General features: G+C 35.5%; 1 protein-coding gene across 2 annotated transcripts in view; it reads left to right on the plus strand.

The window, feature by feature from the left end:
• kra (basic leucine zipper and W2 domain-containing protein kra) overlaps positions 1-8,126 on the plus strand; it is a 9,207-nt gene extending 1,081 nt beyond the window's left edge. For both annotated transcript variants that reach the window (XM_043011854.2, XM_043011853.2), the window contains exons 2-11: positions 3,545-3,666; positions 4,309-4,435; positions 4,663-4,841; positions 5,242-5,403; positions 5,533-5,712; positions 5,828-5,968; positions 6,411-6,630; positions 6,791-6,913; positions 7,020-7,085; positions 7,199-8,126. In XM_043011854.2, the coding sequence (XP_042867788.1) occupies positions 3,556-3,666; positions 4,309-4,435; positions 4,663-4,841; positions 5,242-5,403; positions 5,533-5,712; positions 5,828-5,968; positions 6,411-6,630; positions 6,791-6,913; positions 7,020-7,054 (1,278 nt within the window). In that variant the 5' untranslated portion in view covers positions 3,545-3,555 and the 3' untranslated portion in view covers positions 7,055-7,085; positions 7,199-8,126. The remainder of the gene's footprint in view (positions 1-3,544; positions 3,667-4,308; positions 4,436-4,662; positions 4,842-5,241; positions 5,404-5,532; positions 5,713-5,827; positions 5,969-6,410; positions 6,631-6,790; positions 6,914-7,019; positions 7,086-7,198) is intronic.
• Positions 8,127-10,000: the final 1,874 nt, after the last annotated feature.

Raw genomic sequence — 10,000 nt, forward strand, 5'->3', positions numbered from 1 at the left:
TTATATTTACTAATGTTTTATCTGGTTTCTCCTTTCTAGCGTGTGATTTCTTTAGTTTTAAGGATTTTTTCCTTGTTCTACGTCTTCTGTTTTTGCTGATCAGTTGTGGTGTTTTATAGGGAACTTGTGAGAATTTATTGAGGTTTTGATATCTTGCCGTTTGGTAAATGGTTGTTAGTTGGTTAAATGTTCTGTTGATTCTCCCAAGTTTAGAATTTTGCTTAAGGATAAAGAAAAAATCTATTTCTTACTATTTTAATGGCAAGGGAAAAGTTAAAGACCATGTGAACATTTTTGAGATGTTTTAAAAACAATCACTAGGGTTTTTTTCTTGTAATGGCTGTTCTACCCACATCCACGTGTAACTTTGATCTATAACGTGACTTACAATATGGTCCCACCTGTTAGTGGTGCAGTGTCATTGCCCCTGCAACCTGTGGCACTTTAGGAAAGGCCAACAACCCTACGGGTATATTCTGGCAAGATAGAGCTGTGACTGCTTCCATATTGCCAAAAAAGTGGATGGATTATGCATACGAGATACATGCATATAATTGTATATGTTTGAGGAATTGTACTTTAATATTTTTATATAATTGTTACTTCTGCCTATTATAGGGTGGCTTCATTATTGATTTGGTCATATCACAATTAAATGCTGAAATAGAATAAATTGATTACTTAGTCCCTCTTATCGGTTATTTTCCCCAATGTGCCATAACACGAATTTGGGTGAAGTAGATTATTACATGTACAGTATTTTGTACTGTATTCCAATACTTCATTGGAAAAGCTAGCACATAGCTTCTGGATTTCACTATTATGGCAAGTGTAGTATAAATATATAGGTATTTTCCTCTTAAGATTTATGAAATGAGGGATATTTAATGCAGAGAAAACAAGTGTTATACATAACTTGAATTTTTTGAGGTCACATGCTTGGCAATCATCCACTTGAAGTCATATTGAAGTATTTCCTGGTCTTTTGTTATGAATTTAGCTGTTTACTGTTTTACTTTAATCCTAATAATGAGATGTTTGGCATCATAGGTGCCCTCCAACAAAGTTTTCAGTTGCAAATGTATGAATCCTCATTGTTAGAAATTGAAGCCGTTGTATAAAGTTTGGTACCTGTTTTTTAGTTCTTGTTTTTACGGTATGGATTTGTTGTAGGTAGTGCTGGCTCTGCAATTGCAAGGTCACAGATTTCCAGTTGAGTTGGCTTGGGGTCAAGGTTGTGGTGGGAAGCAAATTGGCCACCCAAATACTGTCATCCCTTGGCTAGTGTACATTTCTCTATGTACATTACTTTGTCCACTTTGATATGGGAACTACTTTCCTACGTTCTAGGCACTTTAATGTTTTATGGTGGTTTATGAAGTTATTTGTTCTTGTCCTTGATTTTCTTATAGAAAACCTATCCAAGAGAGATTAAACTTTCAAAGGGTACTCCAATTATTTTTAACATTCTTATTTGTATAATTTGTTTTTGTATAATTTTATTTGTCATGTCACACACACAGAGAAATAAGTATGGGCTTAAAGTATATATAACAGATTACCAATATTTTTGTAAATTTCTCGTCTGTTAACATTTGTTTGATATTTTGATAAGTGAAGTTGATTTTATAACATTCTTCAATTAAATCTAGTTAAGGGTAGCACATTCATCTGTGAATTATTGTTAAAGATATAAACTTAGTTGTATTACAGAGTATTAATGGAAACAAATACCAGTAGTCCATGGACCTTTCTGATTATTTACTTATTGTGGCATCAAGTGATATTTCTGGAGTCTGGAGGGGAAAAACATGCCTGTTATTACTTCACAAAATCAAACCTTTATCAAGGAGACTGGTTAAATGAGGGTTGCTACAGTTTAATGAAGTACTAACATCTGCAGTGAACTCCATAGGGTGCCTCTGTGAACTGGAGGCGCACTGGTTTGAGTACTGGAGTCTTGGTAACTACAGATCTCCTTAGATAATGCTTTGTAGTGTTTTTTTACTTTCTGTGGTCTACCTGCCTGCTTGCTAACATGCATGCATACATGCTTAAGTCCCTGCCTGCCTGCCTGCTTGCCTGCCTGCCTGCCTGCCTCACCTGCTTACCTTGATCACCAGCTTACATGACCTTTTTTTTTATTTTTTTTTTTTACCTGCTTGTGTGACACTCCCAAAGCTGAGCATTGCACAGGTGTCATTTCCATGAAGACCTTATTAAAGTAGTATGGAGTTTGCCAATGCTTGAACTAAAGGTGTGATAAAATATAACTCTTTTTATGCCTATTTTGGTGAGTGCATGAATTGAGCATGGCCTAATGTGATGAAAGATACATGAAACCTTTATAATTAAGGAAAGGCTGTCACTTCAAATGAACTTTACTTTTCAGCTAGACACCTACTAGTTAGGTTGTCAAGTTTGAAGTGATAGTTTGTAATCAGACAATATGAATTAAATTGATTTTTCTTTCAAATTAAGTAGTTAGGTTTATTCATCTGGGGGGTAGGAAGATCTATGAAATGTGTGTGTATATACACATACACATACATACACATGTATTTGTCTATATATAATGCGTGTGTGTGTATTTTTCTGTATATGTATGTATATATATATATATATATATATATATATATATATATATATATATATATATATATATATATAAGCATTTTTAGTAATATATCAATGACAACTAATGCATTTTAGTTTGTGGACTTCTAGTTGGAAAGTTAATTTGAGAATACTTGTTAAAAATGTGAAGTCCAAATTGGCTGAATTTTAGACATGTCTTAATTTTAGTGTTCTGGATTGACCAGGAATGGCAATGTAGTCAGCCAATTTTACTCTTCATATGGAGATGTAAACAGCTTAGTACCATATTTACATTATTTTTAGTATATAGTCTTGTCAGTCACAATTTGGAATGGCCTCATCCTTTTCCTTTCCCACTCCTGCCTGATTACTTCACGTCGACATCTAGTGCTTTGAATGTACTGTAATGTGCGTGCACCCACCCACACATACTCTCGCTGCTTAACAAGCTCTTTTCAAAAAGTCGTTGAAAGGTAGGAGGTTTGTAGCTACCGGGAAATCCCTTGGAGGAAATGTCTGACAAGCCGGCAGGATGAACGCTTTCCATGAATTCCGGTTGCATCTCGTCTCACTCAGTATGATCTTTATTTTATTTTATTTTTTATTTTTTTGCTGGCTTTTGGATGGATGCACACATTTCTGTATTTAATGATTTAGAAGTGGATTTGAATTGCAATTAGAGATTGTATTTTGGTTTATTGTTGCTGTTTATTGCAAAATATGAGGTATAAAGAGTCTGAGGTCATGGATAAAGATAATGATTGGAATATCTTAAGATCTTAAAGGAATAATTTGAAATTCAAAGTTTGGTAAAGCATAAGGTTCTTTGGATTCGTTAATAAAGATAGCTTGACATTATCCCTTATTTGACACACCATTTTTTAATGTATTTTTTTAAGCAACATTTTTTTTAGATTCGTGTATAGAAAATGTTTCTCCTTTCCAGTTGTCTGTTGTATGACTACTAAAGCAGAAAAACCCACGCTCCAGGGGCAGCGCATTAAGACTCGAAAGAGAGATGAGAAAGCGAAATACGACCCTGTGGGGTTTCGTGATGCAATCTTACAGGCAAGTGTTTTCAGAATTGATTGTGGGAGTTTGCAATTTTCAGAATTTTCCATTGTATGGGAGAATTTTTTTTTTTTACTATTGTAAAGCAAGTGTTGAAATTTTTTTTTTTTTTTTTTTTCTGTACTCTTGTATATAACTGGAAAACAAAGTATTTGATTTGACATCCCTATGACACCTCATATGAGTTGGTGTATTTTGCAAGCTGTTGTATAAATACGGTGATCAGAAACACTTAAAAATAACCCAAAACTTAATTAGTTGTAATGAGATCAGAAATGGCAAATTGCTTAGTTCAGTTTCACTTGTCATCTGTGAATGTTGGGTCCAGGCAACAAGCCAACTGACTGACTTGGCGGCTAGTGTGTCGGCTCTTATGCTTTGGAGTCTTGCTCGCCTTGCCAAGCCAGTTGCTTTATTTGGTTCCTGCACTTGATATTTGTGGGTACGTTTCCCAGGGTAATTAGATTGCATAATGCAATGTTGTATAAAAGATCTATTTGGTAAATTTATATTTTTATATTAAGAGATTGATTAGGATTTATATATTGTATGGATATTGGGGAGTTCAAAAATAAGGCAGGGGATTTTCAAATTCCAAACATGATTATCTAGAACTTGTATTTTACCATTTACCTCCAGGGTCTCAGTGAATCAGGAACAGATCTAGAGGCCGTAAACAAGTACCTTGACCAAGCAGGATCCAAGCTTAAGTACCGCACCTACGGAGAAACTCTCTTTGATATCCTAATCGCTGGTGGCATCCTCAGTAAGTTCTTTTAAGATGTATATACAAATGGGTAACATTGATAGTGATATATATGCTTGTACTATAGATTTTGAGTATTTAGCTTTTGATTTAAGTATAAGTATTTACGTAAAATAGATTTGGATTAGTTAACTTTTCCCTTTTCTGGAAATTTTCTCCTTAGTTTAATATTTTTAAGCATTAGATTTCTGAAACTTATTAACTTGTACATCTTCCCCCTCCAACAGCCCCAGGTGGGGGAATATCTGAAGATGGCATTGACCAAGGGCCAGTGCGCACAGACATGTGCATCTTCAAGGCCCCAGATGACTCATACGAGACACTGCGAGGCTATGCCACAGTTTTCACCCGGCTGATGAGGAGATACAAATATCTTGAGAAGATGTTCTATGAAGAAATGAAAAAGGTAGGGACCTTCAGAAGACAATGGAGGCCTTGGAAATTGTTTGCTGTATATAAGCGTAATGAAAATGGACATTTCAATATTTTGCACAAGAAATTCACTTCACCGAGATTGAATACTCTGAAAGATTATGAAGTTTTATATAAAGTTTTGAAAATATATTTTGTATATATACATAATTTAAGGGATTGTAAAAAATTGCCAAATTTCAGTACTTTGATAAACACAGCCTAGATTTTCAATTTAAGTGAATTCACTTTAATGGTTCCCCTATAAATGAAGGGGGGGTTGGATCTATAGGGAAAGAAAACTGGTAAAATATTTCTTAATTTTTTTTGAGTTTTAGAAACTGGATTTTTCTGCCAGCAGTGAAACCTTTTTCACTTATTTTCACTTTTTCCAGGTTCTAGTATACCTGAAGGGGTTCAGCGAAGGTGACCGTATCTGCTTGGCTCGTTGCATTGCCATGTGGATGAGCGACTCGCTGCTTGACCCGAAGGTGCTAGCCACTCTACTGCAGGATCACCTTATCAAGGATGGGCTTGCAGCCGACTTTTTGTGTGAGGTAACTTGCCACAGATTTTTAAATTGTTTTTGAATTTATCTTGTCTATTTGTATTTAGTTGCTTCACATTTTAGCTCAAAGACTTAAGAGAAAATGGACTTCAAATTCATACATTGAAATTCTTTTCAGGTACTACTCACAGCAAAGAATTTGAAAGACATCAGTACGGTGCGATCGCTGCTTCGCAAAGCAGGCTTGGATTCAAGGTTAATGGAGTTCCTTCAAGCCAACAAGCGGACTGATGAGAATTTTAAGAACCTCTTCCAGGAGAAAGGCCTAGCCGAGATACTTGATATCCACAGGTCTCTGGTAAGCATCAAGAAAAATGTCAAATCAGTCCATTGTAAATCAAATTATTTTATTTATTTTTTTTTTTTTTAATAGGAAGACTGGCAGACGTTAATCACATTTCTACCCATAACAGGAAAAGGAGAGCAGTCTGAAGGAACTGCAGATGTACCTGACGCAGCAGGTAAATGATGGTGCTCCTGTGAAAGATATTATAGTTGGGGTACAGGAGATCTCAAAGAAGAACAATATTCAAGAACCTCAGATCGTGGCTGCCGTAAGTTGAATTTCATTTGAAGTTTTACTTTTGTGATAGGTTGATGTAGGATGTGAATGTTGAATAAGTATAGGAAACTCGTTGAGATTCAGTAAGACTGTCCTTAATTGTGGCAGTGGTTTGATATTCTTACTAAGCAACGTAAAGATTGTTTTTACTTTTCAAGACTGCAGGATTCATGAATGCCTAATTAAAGTAATTTCAGAGGAAGTTAATACTTTTTTTGGTTTGGCCTCTTGATTCAGTGGGATATCATAACCTCACTTGCCTCAATTTGCCCTCAGCTAGCCAATTGTTATACTTAATAATTTTAAAACAAACCTCTAATAAGTACAGAAAATGGTAATTTAATAACTGCATTACTGTTTTAGGAATTAGACTGTACTTGATAATTGAGTATTAAAGTTCATACAACACTACATACATTGTTTGTATATTTCAGATTTGGGGTAGTGTAATGGCTGCCATGGAGTGGAACAAGAAAGAGGAGTTGGTTGCAGACCAGGCCCTCAAACATTTGCGTGTTTATGCCCCCCTGTTTGCTGCCAATACTAGATCTGACCGCGCAGAATTGAATCTGCTGGTTCGTATTCAGGAATACTGTTACGACAACATGAATTTCATGAAAGTTTTCCACAAGATTGTCATCCTCTTCTACAAGTGTGAGTATTGTAGCTGTGATGGGTTAACTTGTATTTATTTGGAGATAATGAACCATAAGTTTATTTAATGTTGTAAAGAGGTTTGTGTTGAACAAGTGTTTAATTTTGCCTTTATATAGTCATATAAAAGCCTGTTCTCATGTACAAACTCATGTTACAGCTGAAGTTTTGTCGGAGGAAGCAGTCCTCAAGTGGTATAAGGATGGTCATGCTACAAAAGGGAAGTCGATCTTCCTCGACCAGCTCAAGAAGTTTGTGGAATGGTTACAGAATGCTGAGGAGGGTAAGCTTTCATGGAGGTTATCTACCTGTTTTTTCAAATTGTGCATATATATCTATATATATTTTTTTAAATTGAAAAGTTACTTAATTCCTTTTTCTTGTTGCAGAGTCCGATGAGTCTGGTGATGAGGAAGATGATTAAACCATTATGCCTACAGAACTCAGGACTTCTAGTGAGTATACCTCTAGATCCATCTTCAAGATTAAATGTCTTAGTACTTGGAATACCAAATGTAACAATACTCTTATTCATTACATAATACAACCATCTTTCGTTTTCTTACAGCCAGGCCAATGTTCGAGTAAGATGTGAACCAACCACACGCTGCCAACCACAAAGGAGCCATCCATACCATGCTATTGTTTTATCAACCAAGAAGGCGCCTCCAAGCTATTACTTTGCTCTACCTACAGCGCCTTACTAAAGAGTCTCCATGAAGCACATGGGACTTTATACTGCAACAGTTATTTTTGTTAAATTTTTATTTGTATATTTATTTTTTATTGCTTGAGAACACAGCATCAGAGCAGGAGCAGCAGCCCTCCAACACAACACACCAAAACTCCCACGTACTGCCACCTACTGTTGCTTCGTTGATCTCTAGTACAAAATGCTACACCTGGCATTGATATTATGGAACTCCTTCGCCATCATCGGGGTCGAGTGACCGACTGGCCTCTGGACCTTCGCCCATGAATGGCAAGGCATCCGGGAAAGTGCTGTCTTCTATGTTGGTATTTATTTGTCCGTTCAACCAGCGGTCGAGATGAATAAAAGCTGTGATTTCTCTTGTATTACTTTTTTTTATATTTGTTATATACTAAGGATTGAGACCTGCATTAAAAGTTTGGACAGCGCCCAAAATAATTTTATTGGTGTGAGAGAAAGTGCATGTAATTTTCTGCAAGGAAGTAAAAGAATCCTTCAAAGATGGTGAATGAAGTGTCAAAAATATTTTTAACGTTTTAAGATAGGTGGTTGCACCAGCTTACCAAATAATTGATCCTTTCGGATAATTCACTATTGTAGTACTTGGCCGTGTAAAGTGATCCAGCATTTAGTGTGAGTGTGTTCCAAGAGTATGGAAAGTGGTTACTTTTTACTTTTTTATAGAAGGGGGCTCCTCCCAGCTTGCCCATCATATTTCTTTATTTTATAATCCTTATAACTATAGGTGTGGGACAATGTTTTTGGTAAATAAAAACATTGAGAAGTTTATCTTTTATTTACGAAATATCCTTGTGTGCAAATAGTTCTTATTTGTTGTTTATAGTAAATGTACGTTACCAAGTAATATTAAGGACTGGATCATCCTTTGAGCCGCATTCAGACGGACGCTCTCTGCTTGGCAAACTGCTCGTTGTGACGTCAGGAAAGGTGAAACTGCAAAGTTCCGCTATTATATCGAAACTATTCGCGTTTTCTCCGTTTCTGACATCTCGAGCAAAGGTACGTGCGGAAGCGGCTTTTTTTTTAAGTGTTCACATGAGGGACGCTTCCTGTGCTGCGACGATTGTTTGACAATAAACGAGGGTTTTTTTTAGCCATTAACAGAACGAGTAGTTGTCGAGTATTTTGGCTTTGTCTACCATCGCGTTTCAACATCAGCCGAGCATTTAGAACAACCTGTCTAGGTTTGTAACTTAACCTTCCGAACACTTCATTTCATATTGGCTTAACTTCCCATTGTTTTTGAATTTTCTTTCGTAACCCACTTGGTCTTTATTGTAGGTCCGTTCATAAGTAATTTAGTGATACATACAAACATACGTTAGGGGTGATTGATACAACGTACCCATTACGTGAGCTAAATTCCATAAACAGCCATGCCAAATAACGCCTATTAGCTTGTAATGCACAGGAAAGCAGTAAGCCACGTCCACACCTATCCATACTCCGGGCTTTTGTCAATAACTGAATTCAATCTAAGAAGTTCTCGGCATTTTCGGCAGTTAGTAGTAACGGGATTTAATATTTCATACAATCACTAATATATCAGGAACGGTTTACTAAAGACGAATGTTTGTAACACGTGACATCTGTCGTGTTCCAACTCAAATGTCAAGTACCTAGCCTTTGACGCGACAATTTCCAATAATCAGTCAATCGCACGTCAAGTATCATTACAGGATAAAATTTACAATCTAAATCACACTTTTAGACGCAGGGCTTTGTGAATATGCTCATCCCATCTCGCACTGACGACCATTTCACGCAAACAATTGCATTAAATTGATGAAAATAGCTACTAATTTACAAAGAAACCGAAATGACGTAAGAAATAGATGTTAAATATCTTGTGAAATCGATTAAATTCGACATAAATATCAGGAAATCCAACATAAACCCATAACCACTTGTATGTGCGTACATGCGTAAACCAACCGACACTAAGAATGCCCTAAAAATCAAGTTTCTTTTCACTATATGAACTATGCTTGAATTGAACTGGCCGGGTAAAATGCTCTGAAGTGGAGTGGTAAGTGACATGGCTAATACTATGTGTTAAAGCGAAGGCATAGGTTGACTAGATTTTCTCGAACTTCCGACCTAATACAAGACACAGAAGTGGTAATGGTAATGAAAGAAAAATGAATGGTTTCTAAATACTTCATAATGATGTACACCTAAAAGAACATTGAATTTTACATTATAACTTGTCAATTTATTGGGAGAAAGGGAGGGATGCACAAGAAGATACAATGCCAGCAGAATAATAATAATAATAAAAAAACAATGAACGAATATAAAGCAAAAAGGCGAAGCAAATTACAACCCTCCAAGACCTATGATTATTCGATAGTTTTGTTTTTACAAATCAATATTTAGTAATATCGCTCCTGATTGATTGTGTGCATATTTGTGTATGTGTATATACATGTAGGCATATATATACATACACACATATACAATGTGTATATATATATACATACATGTATATATACATGTATATATACATGTATATATACATACATATATATGTATATACATGTATATATACATGTATATATACATGTATATATACATGTATGTATATATGTATAAATATACATATATGTATATACATATATATACATATATATACAT

Source organism: Penaeus japonicus, unplaced genomic scaffold, assembly GCF_977035675.1.
Source record: "Penaeus japonicus unplaced genomic scaffold, GWHDUDI00000001_assembly GWHDUDI00000018, whole genome shotgun sequence".
Lineage (NCBI taxonomy): Eukaryota > Metazoa > Arthropoda > Malacostraca > Decapoda > Penaeidae > Penaeus > Penaeus japonicus.